The sequence below is a fragment of the Stegodyphus dumicola genome, chromosome 3 (assembly GCF_044657685.1).
Source record: "Stegodyphus dumicola isolate Sdum_Otavi_A_Nest chromosome 3, ASM4465768v1".
In the NCBI taxonomy this organism is placed as follows: Eukaryota; Metazoa; Arthropoda; class Arachnida; order Araneae; family Eresidae; genus Stegodyphus; species Stegodyphus dumicola.
In genome coordinates, this window is record NC_140770.1 from 263,975,796 (window position 1) to 263,996,623 (window position 20,828).

A 20,828-nucleotide genomic window follows, 5' to 3' on the forward strand; every position below is an offset into this window, starting at 1 on the left:
AGATGTCATTATTGACAGAAGCACCATAATTCTCAATAACACAGTGATCAGATTCGGGTGCCTTTAAGGGGAGGAGTGGCAAGCAGCAAAATCTTTTAAGCTCTTCAGGACAGAAAGGTAAAGGAGTGATAGATTACTAGCAGTTAAATTACTTGGGAGAGCCGTATGAGATTAAAGTCAGCGTTACTCTTAGCAGCTGATCGTTCCGCGTTGCAATTAGTAACAACTTGATGACAGCAACATTCATTAAAGTTCTGTGAATTGTGGCTGCTGTATTAGCTACGTATCTGATTATATCTTTCAACGGGATAATTTAAGGCGTCTTGGCAGTCGCATCTTGCTGCATTATATTCACAGTATGAAATTCACAAGTTAACGTTTGTCAACCATCGATAATCTAAGGAATAGAAATCGTATTCAAAGCCGAACTAATATAAAGCATGAATTACTGTGACATATTACTATAGTAATATTCCTCATTTCCTCTGTATGGTGGAATATTTCCTCCATAAATTGCTAGTCATGACAACAGCATTCCTTAAGCAGTCTTTGAGTGAATTCGTCGCATTGTAGAAAGACGGCAGCACCTAAAGGCACCAAATTTCAAAAGCACGTAGACCTGTACCTGAATATTTACAACTCGAAGCACGAATTTTGAATTTGTTTGTTATGTAATTTATGGAAATTTAATGATTTTATATTTTTAATAAATTTATCAAATCAATGCACTTTTTGTTTGGTTTATTTTATAACGGCAGTACAGGGTGATTCAAAACTAGAGGACCAAACTTCTAGGGTACACCTAGACGACACGGAATCACATATCAATGCAGGGTCGGAAATGCAATCCTAATGCAAAAGGGTTTGTTGGCGGCTGTCGCAGGAAAACCGTCGACAGCCACCCGCAAAGGTATTAGGATGGAAAATATGAATGCATCGTGATTATAAATTAATTGACATTTATAGACCATACATAATGACTTTCCTGATAATGAAGTTGCCCTAAATTTCGCAATGTGGGCACCGCGTGGAATCTCGGACGTTTTGAAATACGCCGGACATCCGTCGGACTTCCGCAGTATCCTCGAAGATGCACCATTTCAAAACGCCCGAGATTCCATGCGTTACGCCACGTTACGAAATGTCGGAAATCTTCATTATCAGGAGTGTCAGGACTAATTTTTAATGGTCTCTAAATGTCAGTTTCAAATGCAAATGAATTTCAAAAGAATTTTCCCCTTCTACTCTGATCAGCTGGAGGATAAACAAGGATGCGGAATGACAAAACAATACGGCGTGGAAAACTCTTTAGTTAACGATAATTTACAATAACATCTAGGCTTTCAACTTATCAACAAGTGCTCAAAGTTACGACCAATCGCCCCTATCTCATTAGAATTGCACTTCTGAATCTGCACTGCTATGTGATTTCGAGTCGTTTAGGTGTACCCTACCTTTCCTAGAAATTTGTTCCTCTAATTTTGATTCGCTCTGTATATGCGCATGGTATTCTTTTATGTCCTCGAGTGCGAAAGAATCAAATTTGAAAACTTCAGAGACTAAAAGTATGAAGTGAAAAAAAAATTGTTTTAGACAAGTTTTTTGTATGGCTCTTTCGTGAGTAAAATAGAATCTTTCTTTATAAATATGTGTTTTTACTTACGATAATTTTCTAACATTATTTTAGACACAATATTTTATTTTAGAGTAGATAAAAGCATCTTATTGATTAACAATTAAATAGGAAGGATAAAACATGGATCAGCTTATTTCTTTCATTCAGATCTTCTCAGCTATATTTATATTATATTTCATACATTATTCTATTTTTCAATACATATTGAGCATTACCAATGCTAACTCGAATGTCTTTTTTTTTTCTTTCGTTTGTATTGCAGAATTCGATGATAGGGGACATTCTACAGCAATTCAACATATATAATTAATTCGGTCGTTAAAATTCCTTTTTTCTCTCTACCTTTGTAATGAAACCTGGAGACTTTTTCTCAAAGAACATCGAGAAGATACAAAAATGGAGCTTAACAATAAAATCATAAATGGGATATACTAGACTGACTGAACACAATGAATACTAAAGAATTATCCAACTAATTAAAATAGTAAATATAATTGTAATTGCTGTAATTGTTTCAAAAATTACTCTTTCTTTATACGGGTTATTTTTAGCACAATAAACGAGACCTTTAAATCCACAGTATTAATTTATAGGGTTTTATATAAAGTGAGCAGATTAAGAAAGTAAAGTATTTTAATGCACATTTTTTATTATTATTTCGTAATATAACGAATAAATTAAAGCGGTAATCGTAGAAGAAGCAACGTAGCTTCGTTTTGCATAATAATATAGATGTGTATAATAAATATATATAAAATAAATGTGTAATAAAATAGATGCATTACAGAGTAAGTTGCTGAAGATAAATTTCAATTTACCAGCCCAGTTTTTTATAAAATCAAAAGCGAAATTTGGGAAATTCACAGATTTAAGTAAATATTTAGATCCTTTTTCTGTTTCAGAAACCGCACCGCCTCTTACCGACCAATTTATATGTAGTGTTGTACAATTTCAGAAGTCGTCATCCCGACGAGATTGATCTAAAGTAAGTTTTTTTTTCTTTTTTAATTTTTCTTTCATGTATTTTCAATATTATTATGACTGATTATACGACATTTTTTTCCTTAGAAATATTGTCACATTCTTATATTAACATTAATTTCTAATCAATCTGTAATAATAAACTCATAAACACATACAAAAATCATATAATTAAAAAGGTTATGTAAATTTTGAATGTTTCAGATGCAGACACTTTTATTGCCGAATTTAATTTTTTTCTTTTGAATTAACTGTTTATGAAAAGCACTATGTGTAACTCCTAAGCAATTGCTTTACAAATTTTTACTATTGTCACACAAAAAGCCAAATGGACGCCATACATATTTGTAATTCTTTTAAACTTTATAAACGCCGGGAAGAGAATAATATCTGATATCTTCTAGAAGTGCGAACATCTTGAAATCCTCTGTCTAAAAATGTATGTCAGTAGCAATAGAAATGCATCTTAGTATATCCATCTTTATACAACTAATACACGAAACTAGATTGTATAACATACGAGACTAGAATATTTTTACGAATACAAGAAAAAACTAAATTGTATGCTATATGGACTGTTCTCAGTTTAGGATAAAAATGTTGGTAACTCAGTTAATCGTCATTTTTGTAAACGAAAGCGAAAGATTCCATGGATTAGAAGTGCTTAAACAGAAAAGTGCATTGCAATTTTTTTTACTTGATTTTGGGTTTTGCAAATAAACTGAAAATATTTGTGAAGTATATTATGCATTTTTTACTTGTTCTTTATGTGAAAAATCTATTCAGAATTTTTCTTTTCATAGGGCTGGGTGTATAATTACAGTAACTGATACGAGTGACGCTGACTGGTGGCAGGTAAGATTATTGACACTATAAGCATCGTAAGCTCTTTAATCCAGTGAAATCATCATAAAACATTTATGGTGATTGATTTATTATTGTTAACATTTAAGATGACATTATTATAACAGAGCACTTAAAGTTAGTGTGTACCATTTGCTTTAACAATGTACGGAAGTTAACATGAAGTTGCACAATTAATCAGTTAAAACCTTAATAATACAGGAGCTGGACAAAAATATGGAAACATTTCGTAAAATGCATATTTGAGCTGAAATGTTTACATTTGCTGAAATGTTTACTTCACAGCTCTTGGTGTCTGTGAAGTGTTTGCTCACTAATGCCACCTGTATAACATCCTCAGTACGTTATAAATGTCATTCGCCATCGAGACTGTTATCTATGCAGTTGTGAGTGCATCATGTCAGAGCTAAATGAATTCGAACTTAGGCAAATTTTTGGGGCTTGTTTGGTGGATACTTTCATAACCAAGATAGTTGAAGTGTTTGGTGTTTCAAGAGGCAAAGTATCTAAGATTTTTAACTCATACAAGAAACCCGGAAAAACCGCATTTGCTAAATCACAATGCAGACGAAAATGTGTGTTGAGTAATCATGACAGATGGTCATTGAAGAGGACTGTGATGAAAAATAAGAGGACTACAGCAGAAAAAAGTGACTACTGAACTGAATGTCGCACTAGCAAACCCTGCCAGCACCAAAACAGTATAAAAGGAACTCTACAAACAGAGTATTTCTGGATCAACTGCAATTCAAAAGCCACTCATCAGTGATCAAAATACCTATAAGAGGAGAAAGTGGTATTAAAGTAATAAACTCTGGACTGTAGAGAAATGGAAGACTGTCATTTGATCGGATGGGTCTTGCTTCACATTGCTCTCGATTTCTGGGTGAGTTTACGTCTGGCAAACGCCGTGCCAAGCCTATGACAGAGACTGTTTGCTGCTGAGAGGGAAAACATGGCGAGGATTCGGTCGTGGTTTGGTCGGCCATATCGTGGTTTTTCATGGGAACCCTCATTACTGCCCCATTACCATTCTAAATTGTGATGACGATCTGTTAGAAATCCAGACAAATTTCTGGCCGTATTGAGAGATATCAGGACAGAGTTTGTATAAAGGAAAATAGAGATATCTAACAAAGTTTTTTATGTCTATTATAGTAGTAAAAGGACGACTATTGATAAATGTGGAATAGGATTGCTTCAATTAACAGATGCCACATAAGATCGCTTGCACTGCTTTTTAATGTGTTTAAAATACAGAGACGATCATCAAAGAATATTATATTTTCCTTATCACAGCCACATCTGCGCTTTTTTCTGGTATTGCTGTATAATTTAATATAATAATCTGGCAATGTAATAAGAGTATGTACGTGGGTTTTTTTAATTTATTGTTTTATGCACATTTTTTCGTGTCGTTTAATCTGGTAATGTTATCAATTTATCTGGTTTTGATTATGGTTCACAGGCGGTAGGTTACTAGACGAGTGATAGGTCATCCGTTACGAGAATACCCAAAACTTTAAAAAGTTTTGGGTATTCTCGTACTTTAAAAGTAAACTAGTTTATTCAGAATTAAGCAGAACTACCTAAAATAAAATTAAAATCTTATACGTGTGTTGTGACGTCACATTTATCCATCGTTGGTTCTAAATCGCTTTGTTTGACGACATGTTTTGTTTACCGGTCGACGGAAAAATACGAAAGTATGTACCAAAAGGAGTAACCCGTTCGTAAAGTAATCTTAAACAAAAAATAGTCAATTGGATAGAATTATGATAGTCATTATGCAAGAAATACGCCGTGATATTTACTGAAGCATATTCGAATTATGTTATATTTATAGGAATGAGGATGCGCATGTGTGTGAAAAGTCTGGCATCACCAGATAAATTCATAAAATGAATTAAGGCATAACAAAAACAACTTTTCTTAGTACAGTTTCTAGATAATTGAATTAGTAAGCAAGCTTAAGTAATTGAAACTATGATGTACGTCGAAAACATAATTTTGTAAAACAGTTATATCACCAAAGATTATTTCATTTAAAATACACTCAGTTCTGCTTTTACTACATTTATATTTTTCACGAATTTGTTTTAGCAAATCTTACATAAAATTCACTTCTGGTTTTAATTGATTTACTTTAACCAAACACAAGTTTAAATGACGGTTTTTTTTCTAAAACAAACTTTAATTTAATTATAAAAATATTCTTTTTCGAGAAATCCTTTTCTTAAATTTATATTTATAAGAAAGATGTTTCATTTTTCACAATTTTCAAAGAATTTAAAATTTTATTTGAGTTACTGTTATACATTTTGTGTATTATAATCCTGAAAATGAAAATTACATTAACCGAAGTATGCCATACTTTTTCTCCATTTTATTCTGTGGGAAAACTACATGTAATGACTTCATTGTAAGCAAATGACAAGAACTGTCTGTTTAATAAGACTATATGAGACTCATAAATGTATGTACTAGACGAGTGATAGGTCATCTGTTGCGAGAATACCCAAGACTTTTCCAAACGTTGACAGTATCACAATTTGCAGCTTTCCTGAAGTACTGTTCAGTGATCCTGTGAAGGTAACCTTTTAGGAATTCCAGCTTTAAGATTATGCATTAAGGTCGCGTTTTAAAAGGATGGTGTTTACGTATTTTCCTGCCTACTGATTTTACAATCGTTCCGGCGGAATTTATAAGAAACAGGTGCCTATTTATTTAGTAGACGATCGTATTGTTTGAGGGCACTGAACCCCTTGTTCCTGTGAGGACCAGCAAATTTCCTTGTAGTTCAATCATGACATCAGACATTGTAAAACATTATTCATTGCTTTTGGTAAGATAATCAAGTAGCACTGAATCTCTTTGCTCAAAAGTATTTTACTTTGGTTTCTTACTTAACTTGGATTTATTATTTTTCAATAATGTTATGAAAAACAAAGACATCTTACACTGTTTTCTAGATTTGTCCTCCTGTTAACTGTCAAACGGATTGTTAAGGATTTGAAGTTACTTTGAATAGTTTTAAATCAGAAAATTGGTTATCTTTAATTAATATTTCTTTATCTGCAAGTTATTTTATGTTATTCAATTATTTTTCCATTAGTTGCAAATTTATTTTAATTACACGAGATGTAGAGTGAAAATTTATAATAAATAAACTTCCTTACAAAACTTACAAATGCAAGAAATTTGCTATCATATTGAGATAGCAAATTCCTTGCATTTGTAAAAAGATAAGAGAGAATGTTAGAGTTACTTAAAATATTTATTTACAACATTTTTTCGTGTGCATTATTTAACACTTATTTTACAGCACTTATGGGAGTGTAAATTTACAGATTATACAGCACTTATGTGTATTTGCAAGCATGTTCAATAGTTGCAAACCAGTCTTTCATAAACTCTCACTTGCACATGTTGTTTTAAATATTCAATTTATATATTAAATGCCATTTACCATAATCTCTACATATAACAAAAGAAAGCACTGTAGCCACTTACAAAAATGAGGGCCATCATTTTGTGCAGTTTTTATTTATAATGTTTCTCTTGGATACTGGACGTTTGTTGAGAACAGGCAACAGGAAGTTGATTAATTTATTTATTAAGTAATTAATATTTGTATTAACGGATATTGCTTATTTAATTGTAATTTTGTTATATGTAAAAAGTTTGTTATATGTAATAATTTTTTTTAATTAAATTGTTCTGCGTAAAATTCTGCGCAGTTTTCAAATTTAACGTTTGGTGTTCCCTTCAAGCATTTTCCGGTGCATTCAAAAGCCAGACAAAGGCTGGCAGCGTAGCTACTAGTTTATAATAAAATGTACTTTATGCTAAAAAGAAAGACTTACGTCTCTGGCATAATTCTTTAAGAGCAGATTGTATTCTAATATGCTAATATGTTGATTTTGTGTGATTTTGTACTGTGTCCAAATTTATGTAATAACCAGTATTCATCTTGGTTTTATTACAATACCTAAAATACATGTGCTCAATTATAATTTCCAAATTGTGATAAAAAGTATTTTACTTAATTTATTTGTTGCATAAGCTTGCTCTTTCTTATAGGGAAAATGTATGGGAAAAATTGGATACTTTCCATCAAAATACGTGACGAAGCTACATTCTGGTGAACAGCCATTACAAGTCATTCACACAGTGCATCTAAATGACGGCGGAAATAGCGTCAAACTTCTTAACGAACAAGTAATGCCTATTTTTCTTTCACTTGTTTTATTAACAAATGTTGTCTTGTCCATGTAAAGACATCGCTGATCAGCAAGCACTAGAAGATTCAAATAGTATTTTAACATCAATTATTTCCTAGCCTAATCCAATTTCTTACTTAAAATCTCGTTTAGAAAAAGATCTTTAGAAAAAGATGGAAATTTTTATGGTCACAAGAAGTCACTGGAAAAAGAACATTTATCTTCTTACGCATCCCCTCACGTAAATTAGTTCCTACAAATATTACAGTGACTTATCTTCTGACAGCTAATGGACCTTTTGTGTCCTACTTATTTAGTCGTTTCGGGCTAAATAATACATACATTTGCTTTTGTGGCTTACCACATACATTAGACCACTACTTGTTTCAGTGTCAAATAACCAAAGATCTACATTTTTGGCCCTATACAATAAACAATGCTCGTGAATGGCTTCAGCAGATTCTTAGGAATAAATCTCTTTGCCAGATTCTTCAGACTCCTATGAACTATCTTATTTTAAACAGCGACAATTTCAAAGCAGTATAATTCGCATTTTTATTTATAATTGTTTACCTATGAATGTTATTAACGTACGTAGCAGTCACAAACGTGGCTTACAATCTTAATGATAATATTTTTACTTTTGTAATGTTATTCTGTTACTTTTTAAAAAATAATAGCTGCTAAATGAGCAGAAAAAGCTGTTTATCAGACGGAACAGCTGCTCATTCTGTGTTTTCCTCTCCATGTATTTCATGGAAGTTTGGTTGCCGCAGCCTCAAAGAGGTTGGAATTCTACATTCCGCCTCAGTTTTGAGAGCACCCCGGGGGGGGTAGTCCGAGAGCCTCTCACCCCTCTGAAGTCTGGGTCACTTCAGTAGGAGAGCGTGTTCTGCATTTCGGCCACATTGTTGCTATTAGTCTAAACTTATTGTTCTATGGCCGTGCTTCTACATGCCTGATAGTTTACGCCGTCTAACTTTGACAAGGGCCAAATGAGTTAGTTGATTCTGTGCAGCTTCGGCTTCTTAATTTTGTTTACTCTTAGGTTAGTTTTATATTTTCTATTTTTAGTTAAAGCCCAAGTGGAGGCTTATTGTACGCCCGAGAGGAGCCATTTGTTCATTTATTTTGGGTTGAAATAAAAAGGTTATTTAACCCTCTTTGAACTCGTTAACTCACGTGACAAGAACTCAGCGAATAGTTCTTTAGTTTCCTAGCTTACAAGGAACTTTAGTTTAGCTAGAATATTACAAAGTACAAAATAAATATCTTTGAAAATAGTATGAAAAGAATATGTTCCTTCAGTACAAATATGATATTCATGAAACAGTTTGGAATTTTAAATTAGTTTTATTTTTGCTTTGGAGATATGCATTATCAGCCTTGTATTTCCTGTTAAATGACGGCTGCAGGTTTTCATAATTAAGTTACGTGCATAGCACAAATTATGCTCGCATTTCTTAAATTTATTAAAAATACATCCATGTGAACTAAAATTATAATGCAATGAAAAAATAAATTTGTTTGATATCGATTAAAATATTCATCTTGAAGCTGCATTTTTAATAATTACTCATTGGAGTCAAAAATTAGAGACTTAATATGACATGTTAAATTTGTTTCAATTCGCTGTAAAACTTGAGAACTTACTTCTTGAAACTTCGACTTGGGTTCGATTCCACAGTGAACTGGGAAACGTGAAGGCATGGACTTTTCCTTTGTTTTTCCCTTGTATAGTGTGGATACAAGCCAATTTTCTTTAGAAAGTCTTCCTCGAAGACATCGCTCTTCTTAGGCAAATAGCCTTCGCGTGCTTTGCCATAATATAATAATCCAAATCAAGCATAAACTTTGCTTATTATGGGTATCAGCTTGCGTTATTTTAATTAAAACACTCTAATTTCATAGACTTTTGTTTTTCCTTAAAGAAACGATAACAGATTTTAAAATATGGCAACAGAAATTAGTGCGTCTTGTTCAAAATTGTTCCATATATCTGTCCCCTGTCACCTCAAAAACGTTAACATTTTCTGAGATGGGGAGCCGAATTCTTCCATTATATCTCCTTTCTTTCACCTTTCCTGTACTCACACCATCGTAAATGTTATGTCGTAATGTCCTTGATCCATGCCCTGAGGAAAGTAAAAGGATATCTCTAGCTAATTAGCGATCGTTAAGACATGCCAACTCTCATCGCTGCCAATATCACGACGTCTACTGCTTTTCTTCGTGAACTGTTTTGCGAACTTTTTCCTCTCTTTCCATCTTTTCTATCTTTCAACTTCTTTTCTCGTTCCATCTCTTAAGTTAAAACTGAACATTTGTCTTTGCTTCTTATCTTAGTTTAGTGCTCAGGAGCACCTTATCGAAAAAATTCTGATTTTTTTTTCCTGTCGCAGTAAATAGATAGCTAAGATAAAAAAAAATTATTTTTTCCAGTGAACCCACCAGGGGCCGAGCGGTAAAGTCCCTGAACACTGGTAGTTCGGTTCGAGGTTCGAATTCCACGAACAAGCTGGCTGCATGGGCGTATTCCTGGTTTTCCCCATGTGTAACGTGTTAATAGAGCAAGTTTCCTTAGAAAGTCCTCCACGAAGGCATCCCTCTCGTATAGTGCCTTAGGGCGAAACACGTTAATAATAATACATATCCCAGTGAATGCATGCACCTAAATATGTGAACATGGTTAATTTTCCGATGAACACAACTTTTCTCTAAAATATTAAATGCTATATTACTTTATATAGACGTCTGTTAATCTCTCACCAATGGCAGTAGACTTCGGGAATTGAAAAGTAAAAGGAAAATTGGATGTATTAAGCCAGAAATGAAATACCAAAATATATAGACACTAGCCGGAATGTGAAAGATCTTAAGCTTTTGAAACCATCGAATAGTTCTTTATCAACATGGAAACGAATGGCGAAAATACGATAATTTTATATCAGATTTTACCAGATTTTGACCAGATTTTACTAATACTACTTATGCTAGCATTTCTTAAATTTACTTTTCATCGCCTTTCTTAAATTTTAATAAGTGACAAAACTATTTTAGCGATTAAAAATTTCTTTGAAGCGTAATTTTATTATTTTAAACAATTAGTTGGTCACTTAGTCATTTCAACACTTAGTTGGTCTTAATCATTTGTCACGTGTTACACTAAAACTTACACAAACAGACCCAAGGGCTCAAAATAATTTCGAGCCTGGTCGTATCCGAATATTTAAGACCCTGAGCACTGAGGGTTTGACTTGGGTTTGAACCCATGCAAACGGACTGGCGTCAAGGCTGACTTTCCTAGTTTTCCCCGTGTGCAACGTGAATACTAGCCATTTAACTTCCATGTGCAATTTCAAAGCAAAGCGCAGCTGGAATAGATATCCGGAAGTGCTTTCACAGACCAATCTTTTTGTGGAACCTGCGCGAGTTCCCTAAAATGCATATAAAAAGTTCGATTATTACATTATTCGGTACATTTTTACCCCATAAAAGCATCTTCAAGATTGTGTGGAATGGCATTAACAAAATGTGTGTCCATTATATTTTCAAAATTTGAGATTATTAACAGAATGCGAGACAGCTACAGAAAACAGAACATTGGCTTGTAACGCTTGATTGTCCCTCGTAGTCCGGAACCACTGTTCCCTTTAAGAAGTGGAACAGAATCCGGAACGTCTGTTCACTTACCGAAGAAAGCGTGAACAGCAGAAGGAATATACTACGATGAAAATCTCTATAAAATAGGACAGCCCGAAAAAAATCAAGATCGAACGAAAAATAGCAAAGACAAAAGAAAGTAAAAAGATCCGTTGGAATGTAAATCCCGACAGAAAATCACGTTAATTCACGCAATTCTATAGAACATATTCACAACAGGAAAATTACGTAAAATAGCATATTGGCAGTTACTGTAAAAGTAATCTGATCCTTCCTCAAAGCCCAAAGCCGTTTCCATGATGTAATTAAGAGCACGTTCGGCTAGTATAGACCCTGAATCTGGTCTATACGAATCCCGGGGACAGCACTGCTAATAATCTCAAGTCCCTTGCTCCAAAAACTATAAAAGACTCTACAGTGACTCATGACTAACATGTGGTGTACGATAATTTGTCACCATCTGGATTTAGCAATTGACTTCACCCTTCCTAAGCCTCCTAATTTTCCCTTCCTTATTATATGTCTTTGTGGTGTATTTATTTGGTAGCACGTCCGACTAGTAACTGGAAATTTCAGAATTTGAATCCTGGCAAAGATACGTCCGATTTTTATGTTTTCTGTCTTCAAAAGTATTCTATGAGTAAATCAGTCTACAATGGCACCCGGTAGTTGGCTATGATTTGCGGCCACCTGGGCTTGGCGACTGGGTGCTCACCCTTTCCAAACGCTGTTTAGTTGGGGGATTATAAGGAGGAATGTTTATCTTTCTCATCATGTGCCTTCATGCTGAAATTAACAACCTGTCCGACTGGGAATCTGAACGTCCAAAGTTTGAATCCGTGCTCGGTATCACTGGAGAGCGATTAAATACTTATTTGAAGCAGGAAACATGAAAAATCAGCAATGCTCTTTTCACGATTCGAACTCCGAAATCTAGCGCACTGCTATCTGGTCGTGCTACTACTTACACGACGGTAAGGAAAAGGGAAATTCCTTACAAGTAAATACGCATATTCTGACTTGATGCGATTGCAGGAAAAAAAAATTAAACCCGAATTCTTGTCAATACATTCTTATAAGGGATAATCATATAAGTAGTATACCATAATTTCTCTCTTGTTTATAAGTTACAATTCGTCCATTCGTTATATAGTTTTCTTTGTATGTTTCAGATTATTATTCAAATTGGAGATGAAAAGGATGGTATGGTTATGATCCGAACTGGTGCTAATGACAAGACATATGCATGTCCTGTCAAGTATCTCAAGGAAGTATGAGCACTACTGACATTTTCACAACTATATCCTACTTGCTAATATATTAGCACCACCAAATGGATCTTATCATAACTGCCTATATCACTAACAGAAGATAAACGAAATATTTATTTTGATGATGTGAACATTCTATACAACAATGCCTCCTCTTAATTATTACTCACAGAGCTTATATTACTAGAGAAAGTTTTCTATATAATCTGTGATGTTATCTGTACATTTAATATTATGTATTAAAACCTGCAAACCTCAGCTGTTTTGAGGATATCTGTAGGATGGATTTTGTAGAAAACAAAATGCTGAAATAGCTACTAAATTTTCTTTCAGAAAAACTGAAAATATTTTTTATGAAAGAGATAATTTTTTGTGATTTGATTAAAATTATTTTGAATTTATGGAGCAAAATCAAATTAAACCTTTAAAACAATATAAAACAATCACCTATAATGCAAAGTGCATGTTGGATGTTATTAGTAAAAATTGTGAATACTATAAAAACTGTTACGAATTTGCAGCTGCCTTTGTGTCTGTAATTTTATTTAGTAACGTGCATATTTTCGCTAATAATCCAGTCTGATTTATTCTTTATGTGCTGAAAGCAACATAATCATTAAAAATTAATACGTCATTCATAATATTTTTTTCCTTCTACAGCAATTAGATATCTATTTTGTATGTATCCTATACAAATTAAGTGTTTTTTATGTGTCTACAGGTACAGGCATACCTTATTTTACAGACACTGAGACTTCGTCATAAACTGAATACTTCTTGCACTCCCTTAAACCATCCGATACATATTACAAGAATCGTTTTAACAACCACGATTGTTCCTTTTATGTATTATAAATCTAGAAAATCCCATAATATTTCAGATAGTTTCATTATTAAAACAGTGTTGAAACAAGGTAAATAATAAGTCATACGATGGCTTCTAAATATTGAGTGATTTATTATTTGAATCTCCAGAAGACTATGATATAATTTTATCTACTTTTAAAACTATTATCATTCTCGTGAATTCTCTTTTTTCGGGATATTACAATATCTATACAGGGTGTTTGTAAAGTTTCTATACATTTTTGCTTAAACAGTTTTTATTCTGAAATATAAATTATTTACATGAAAATGCAACATAATAGAACATGTACCCCCTCCCCGAGTTTCTAGCTACAATTGGCACCGTTCCACTATACTCTAGAACACCTTATATAAAGTTGTGTAATTTCAGTTGCGGCAGCCATAATTCGCTGTTTTAATTATTCAATGCTGCCATTCTTCACTCGGTAAACTTTGGATTTGACAAAACTCCATACGAAAAAGTCTAGGAGAGTTATCTGGTGATCGTGCAGCCCAAAGCCGTTGAGAGCCACGGAAAAATATGGAGATGCCCCATACTATTGGTGGACAACAGTGTCAATAATGCCATCTGATACTAGCTGTGGCAACATATCGAGATAAATTTCTCCAGTGATGGTCCTTTCTGCAAGCATAAAAGCTCCACAAAGTTTAGTTATTCTCCATCCATACATTAACAAGTTAACTGTGGCGCTCTCGTTTCAGAGTGCGCACCGCTTTGTGTCGCCAGAATCGAGCCATGACGAGTATATTTTCCAATCACAGAGTAAGTTGCGCTGGTAAGATATTGGATGAAAAAGATGGATTTATTTTATAAAATTGAAACTTTTATTACTAACATTTACTTATTTGGTTAACATAAGCATACATTACATATATATTAAAGTAAAAACGCAATAAATTAAATTAAATAGTATACATGTAAAAGTAAGAATTTAAATTCCTGCTGTGGAGTGATATTCAGCGAAACAGTGTATTATACGCAATGAGACTTTGCAAATCGAACACCAGTAACGCGATTCCTTCCTGATCTTACGTTTGTAACAATGCGAACACTTTCGCGTAGGGTTGTTGTTTTTTTTTTCGATGTTCCGGGTATATAATCCGGAACATGATTCCCGCCTAATTGGCTTATATTAGGTCTAAATGGCCTAGTTTGTGTCGATTTATTTCTTTAATTGGATACGTCGCAAAAGTGTCTTCAATAAATTTGAGCAAAACGTTGATACACGATAATGTTCCATTATTTTTTATATAATATGAATGCATTCAGACACATAATGTTTAAGAAATGGAGAAATGTCTTTTTGTAGTACTTTCTGAGTCGTTTTCTTGCTGTGGGGTACGCTATGATAATTCCATCGCTCATATCCACTCCACCCATTTTTTTATTATAATCAATCACTAGCTCCGGTTTTTTCTTTCTTATTATTATTCTTTTCTCTGTTTCTATTACGTTGTCATTATGTATAGAACTTACTAAATAAACCTCCCTCTTATCTTTCCATTTCATTAACATAATATACACATGACGAGTATACTCGTCAATACACAAAATCGTGTCGCGTCTCCATAACGAGTATACTCGTCAATCACAGTTAACTGGTTAACTTTAGGTCTATCTCGCTAAGATTCGTATAACACGTTTGGTTGTTCATTAGCCCAAAATTGGCAAATATACCTATTAACATGGTCGCTGAGATGGAATGTGTCTTCGCCGCTAAAGAGAGCATTCTCCATTAAGATTTCGTTCTATACAGCTTTCAACAAATCATAAAACATAGCTTGCGGAGCTGCATAATCCTCGGCTTCAAGCTTATGCACAGTTTGAATGTGGTAGGATGCTTGTCTAAATAACAGCGTAGAGTTTTCGAAACAGTAGTATGCGAAATACCGAGTTCCTGGCTCAGTCTTGGTGTAGATGCCTGAGGGCTACGCGTAATCGCTTTTTGTACACTTTGCTGAACTTGTGACGCTGTCGAAGTTCTCCCAGAATGGGTCTTTATCTTTAACAGTACCAGTTTACTTGAATTTTTTCACGAAAATTTTAATATCTGCTCTTGCAGGGGATTGTTTTTTGAATTTGCGGGCGAAGTCCTTCTGCACCTATTGGTACGTTAATTCACGTGTACGGGCACAAACAACGGCTATTCTTTCCTCTGTTGACAGCATTCTTTCAGAAGGTCTCCAAAGGAATTGCAATTATAATATATTTCTCAAAAATGTATAGAGACTTTATAAACACCGTGTATTTCATGCACATACTGTTAAATTTTGCGTTATTTAAAACCTTTTCATCTAGCACAATTTTTCAAAGTCGTTCCAAAGATTTTTCAATAATTATGTTTCTCGACTATCCATATATCATTCACTCGCCTTGACTATTGTTCCACTATGCGAAATAAGTCGTCAGTTTAAAAGTCGTCAGTTTATCTTCTGGCATAGTCAGTTCGCAGAGTGATGCCATTTTGAAAAATTACAAATCTTTCATTTCTGTTTCAAATTGAAAACATTTCTATCCCATATAAATTATCAATAAACGCGTATCTTATTAGTGACATTTAGTGAAATGTACTTAGCGAGGTCTTTCTTAAATTCTGGCGTTTGAACATAACATTATTTTACATTACTCGCCTTGGTAAAAGTTATCATTAAATAAAACATAAATTGTTTAATTTATTTTCCACATGCCTCATGTATAAAGAGTTTTCTCAGAATACTGCCATTCAGCCTAACGTAATATATCTTTAAAATTTAATAAGTCTGAAATTTCTTAATAAACTGAGTAACTTAAAAGCAATAAAATTAATAAAGTGTCTTAAAAGTGAATGTTTCTTTACATTCTTGATTTTATTTTTAATAATACGTCTATTTGACTCAAATTAAAATGCATTATTGTAATTCCTAATTCTTATAAAGTGAATGTTTCTAATGCTATTTATTACCTACCTAGCGCAATTTCGTTTGCTTTTTATATGAATATTAAGTAATAATACGATTAAACAGTAGTACGAAAATTAAATAATGGTACTATTATCGTTATATGAATGCTGTAAACTAATGAAAACATCGTTACTTTCATTGCAAATCTAAAGCTTAAAATAATTAATTTTATAAAGGCACGCCTACGATTGGGATCAGAAGACTAGGTTTTGAATTAAAAATCTATACATTTGGCAAATGCGAAGGAAAAGTTCTCAAATTTCAAACACGGATATTTGGACGCTAAAAATTCATTTGACAAGTTTTGTTGCGTAATCCATCTTACTGTAGAGCGTGAAATCCAACCTACAGTTTCTTGAGGTATGCCTGTACTTATAATTGCTCATAAAATCATTAGCAATAGAGTAATAAAAATGAAGACTTTCATTTACAAAAGTTCTATGCAAATTAAAACTCTCTTCCACTGAAATCAGTAAATTAGAGTGAAAATTTGTAGTTTTGTTATATTATTATTAAAAGTTAAATAACATCAAAGCAAAACTATTTTAGAATATAAAAAATACTTTTGAATGCTATAATTACTTATTACAAATTATGAATATTTTTAATATGTACAATGGGCATAATGACAGATAATCTACACAGAAGTCAGAAAATATTTTTTTTTTCTTTTACGAAATATATTTTATGCGACTAAAGCGAACTGGGAATATTCTGCAATATGACAGAATTATATTAACATTGTTTAAATATTTCTCACGTTTTAGATGACGTTTAAATATTCTAACGCCTTCAAAATTATAACAATCCTTTTTTAAGTATGAAAATTCTCTTTTTGATAGATCGTTAGATCCTTTAAAAAATTAAAAATTAAAATATTTTTTTCGCACTATACTGTTGATTGTTTATTAATCAATGCACTTTTCTGATAGAATTTCTGAAAATCGCGTTACAGTAAATAAGTTCCTGTTAGTTAGTTAGAGATCATGTCATTTTAAAAGATAATGAGTCATTTCGTAGATGTGATTTTAAGATTTTTATTATTGATAAAAAGAAATCGACAAGGCAAGATTCAGAGACAATGAATCAGAACTTGAATGATGTAGATTTCAATACTCTTATGGCGAATAAACGCGTAACATTTAGCTTTTTAACTAACTATTGAAAACATAATCGCAGCAAATACCGAATCACTAGTTTTATTTTATAAACTAATGCTTTTTCGTGCATATGTTTTTTAATATTTCACAGATATTCCATCATTTTAATGAAATAAAACATAAATAAATTTAAATGAAAATTTTAGGATTTCTACAATTCGTAAAAAGTAAATAATAGTAATAATAATAATTTGAACTTAAAAATATATATAAAATTAACATATCGAAATATAAAAAATGCAATTTCATTTTTGAAACTGGTGCTACTCGTGTGTGTTTGAAAAATAGTTATTAGTTACAGATATTAATTAGTATTCATCTGAGAAAACTGAAATAATTATTACATATTTTTACTATTACGAATTTTGTATACTGTTATATTAACTATAACCTATCTACTTCATAAATAAATAGGTTTTAAGCATTTTAATCATAACAAAGTATATAACATACAACACACATTTAGAGCTGCTGCTACAGAAAATGAAAGCACGTATATAACAGTAATATATTTTGGAAGAAGACAACGAAAGGTTTTTTTGATAGATTCTAGATTTTGCTATCTCATAGCCTAGAATGAAAGAAGATGTCCTAGTTTAAATGGGGCAAGAAAAAGTAGAAAATGAAGGATTTTAAAGCCTTCATTAGTATTTAGAAAACTTTACAACACCATGTTAAAATTACGAAACTAAAATTATCATGAGTGTTTTTTACACAATAAATCGCAGTTTTTAATTATTATAAAGGAATTTTACGGTTTTATAATGACTTATTACCATATTAGTGAATTAAAAAAATCTGATGTGTACACCATATGACTTCCTTGTACGGAATATTAAATTAGACGCATTTTTTCCTGCATCTAATTTAAACTTATTTCCTCGAATTAGAGATATATTTCTCATTCAATTTATTCAGCTCTCACTTCGTGGTAATGCAAAAATACATAAAATATCTTCATTAAAAATTGAAAGATATAGGAAAACATAAAACACCAAATACAGTTAAAATAATTTTAAAAAAAAAAAATTTTTACAGTTAAAATTAGAGTTTCTAAGCAAAAACAAACAATGTGGCCAGCATACAAGAAGGCAGCTATTTCGTTGCACAAAGTTTACTTTTAATTCCACTCGGCAAAAAGACATTGAAGGTGCAGAAACTGACTTAATTTACTATTCTGCTAAGTTTCAAACGTAAACAAATATGACTGCTATGTTAAAAAAAAATTAGGCTTAGCCGCACTTAAACAACTTTTAAATTGTTGATAATTCTACAACTATTACATGCAGATTAACTAAAGGAATAAAAACCTTAACCGGAAGACAAGAACAACATAATTCAAGCAAAAAATGCACAATTTACCAATATATAAGATTAAAAACAGAGCTTACGGAATTGCGTAACGGAGTGGATATATATATATATATATATATATATACTTTTAGTGCTACCGATTCCAACCAAAAAGGGGAGTGCACAACTACATCGTATAGTAGTCCTATACACAAAATTTCAACGTTCTGAAGTTCCTCATTTTTGAGTTATACATACATACGTATGTACGTACCGACGTCACAAAAACATCTCTTCTGAATCCATTTTAAATCAATTTTATAATCCGTTTGGAGAAAAAAAGTCCTTTATTTTGTCCTTACGTACAGATGTCACGCAAAAACATTGTTAAATTGCATTCGGTAGCGGTCAAAATGGATATTTTCATTGAAATATGATAGCCAGAATTTGCATGATTACAATACTTCCTTTACTTCGTACAAGGAATTAAAAAGCGAGTATAAATTAATGTAATCCTAGCAAACGACAGACAATATATAAAGTTTATTGGTGTTAAGAAGTACTATAATTTATTGTTACATTATTAGTGCAATCATGTATGTTATTAGTATAGTCATGAATTAAATTGCACTGTTTGTTCTCTCTAGTAATATAACCTCTCTCAATTTGCAATTTTGCATCAGAGTAGACATAAAGCACTCAGTTTATAATTGTCATAATATTTAACATTATTCACACATCTATATATCCTTCGTTATTGCACCATTATTATACAAAGCAATCCATGTATCATACTATAAACTGATGTGCAAATAACGCATTACTTGTTAGTGATTCATTTCCATTTTGTCAATGGAAGGCAGTATGCGGAATATCCTTAGAGTGGTAACATTTGTCTTTAGTTTTTAGTGGCAGAAAAAGTTATAATAATGTTAAGTATTTACGTTTTTGAAAAATTGTACTGAAATATATCTTAAAAGAATTGATAAATTATATATGCCTTGAATAGAGAACTTTGTAAACTGTACAGTATTTTAAAAGTCTATATATACTGAATATTATTTATACTATAAAATACTAAGCTTGAATAAAATATGCGAATTAGTACATTAAGCATCAGATTATAGTATTTCTGACTAAAAGTGTTTATGAAACCCATGTTACATATATTATGTTCAAAGGTTTAAAAAAAAGGATATTTCTTATGCAACAAATAAATGTTCATTCCCGTACGTGTGTCTTTGTATATATAACATATCGTTTTGTCACCGTAATGTATTATGCAGTGATGATGCAAAAGAGATATGTCACAAATATTTATACGTTGTATGAAACTTGTATTCAGTAACTGATATATAAACCAAGATTAAAAGTTTCCTTCTACGTATGTCTCATGCAATCATCACTCCTCAGAAGTGCAATGGACCTGTTTCGTTGAAATAAAAATATTTTTTCCATCCCTAAACTTGCATGAATATTTTGTAACGCACCAATACACTTTTACAACAGCTATTTCCACACTAATATTACTGCACTACTCTACTTATGCAATTAAAAATGTTACTGCACTATTATACTTATACATTTAATAATATTAGGAATGTTACCGGTAAATTTGAAGCAACAAACGAGACTCCAATTGTTTCCTATATTATTTACCCGCCCGCTTTGCTGGGCACACTATCTATTTGAATGTGAACCTAGACTTCTTATATGGACGAAAAATCTAATTTCGAATTGATAATTACTGTATTTTTTTTTAATTTAAAGTCTGGAAATGTAGTGCTAGTCAGTGTCTGTCATACACAGTTTTCCACATCACCCATGAGGTACTGCGTATTGGGATGCGTCCCCATTTTTTAACGTGGTGGGATCCTCAGTAGGCCTACACCACGAAAAATTGCCAACATAAAACTAAGGTTGATATATA

The 20,828-nt window shown here is 32.3% G+C and overlaps 1 protein-coding gene across 4 annotated transcripts in view; it reads left to right on the forward strand.

Moving 5' to 3' along the window:
• The window catches only part of Stacl (SH3 and cysteine-rich domain-containing protein), a 512,710-nt gene extending 492,423 nt beyond the window's left edge, over positions 1-20,287 (forward strand). For all 4 annotated transcript variants that reach the window (XM_085814079.1, XM_085814081.1, XM_085814082.1 and 1 more), the window contains 4 exons: positions 2,539-2,621; positions 3,421-3,472; positions 7,565-7,702; positions 12,540-20,287. In XM_085814079.1, coding sequence (XP_085670205.1) covers positions 2,539-2,621; positions 3,421-3,472; positions 7,565-7,702; positions 12,540-12,644 — 378 coding nt within the window. In that variant the 3' untranslated portion in view covers positions 12,645-20,287. The remainder of the gene's footprint in view (positions 1-2,538; positions 2,622-3,420; positions 3,473-7,564; positions 7,703-12,539) is intronic.
• Positions 20,288-20,828: the final 541 nt, after the last annotated feature.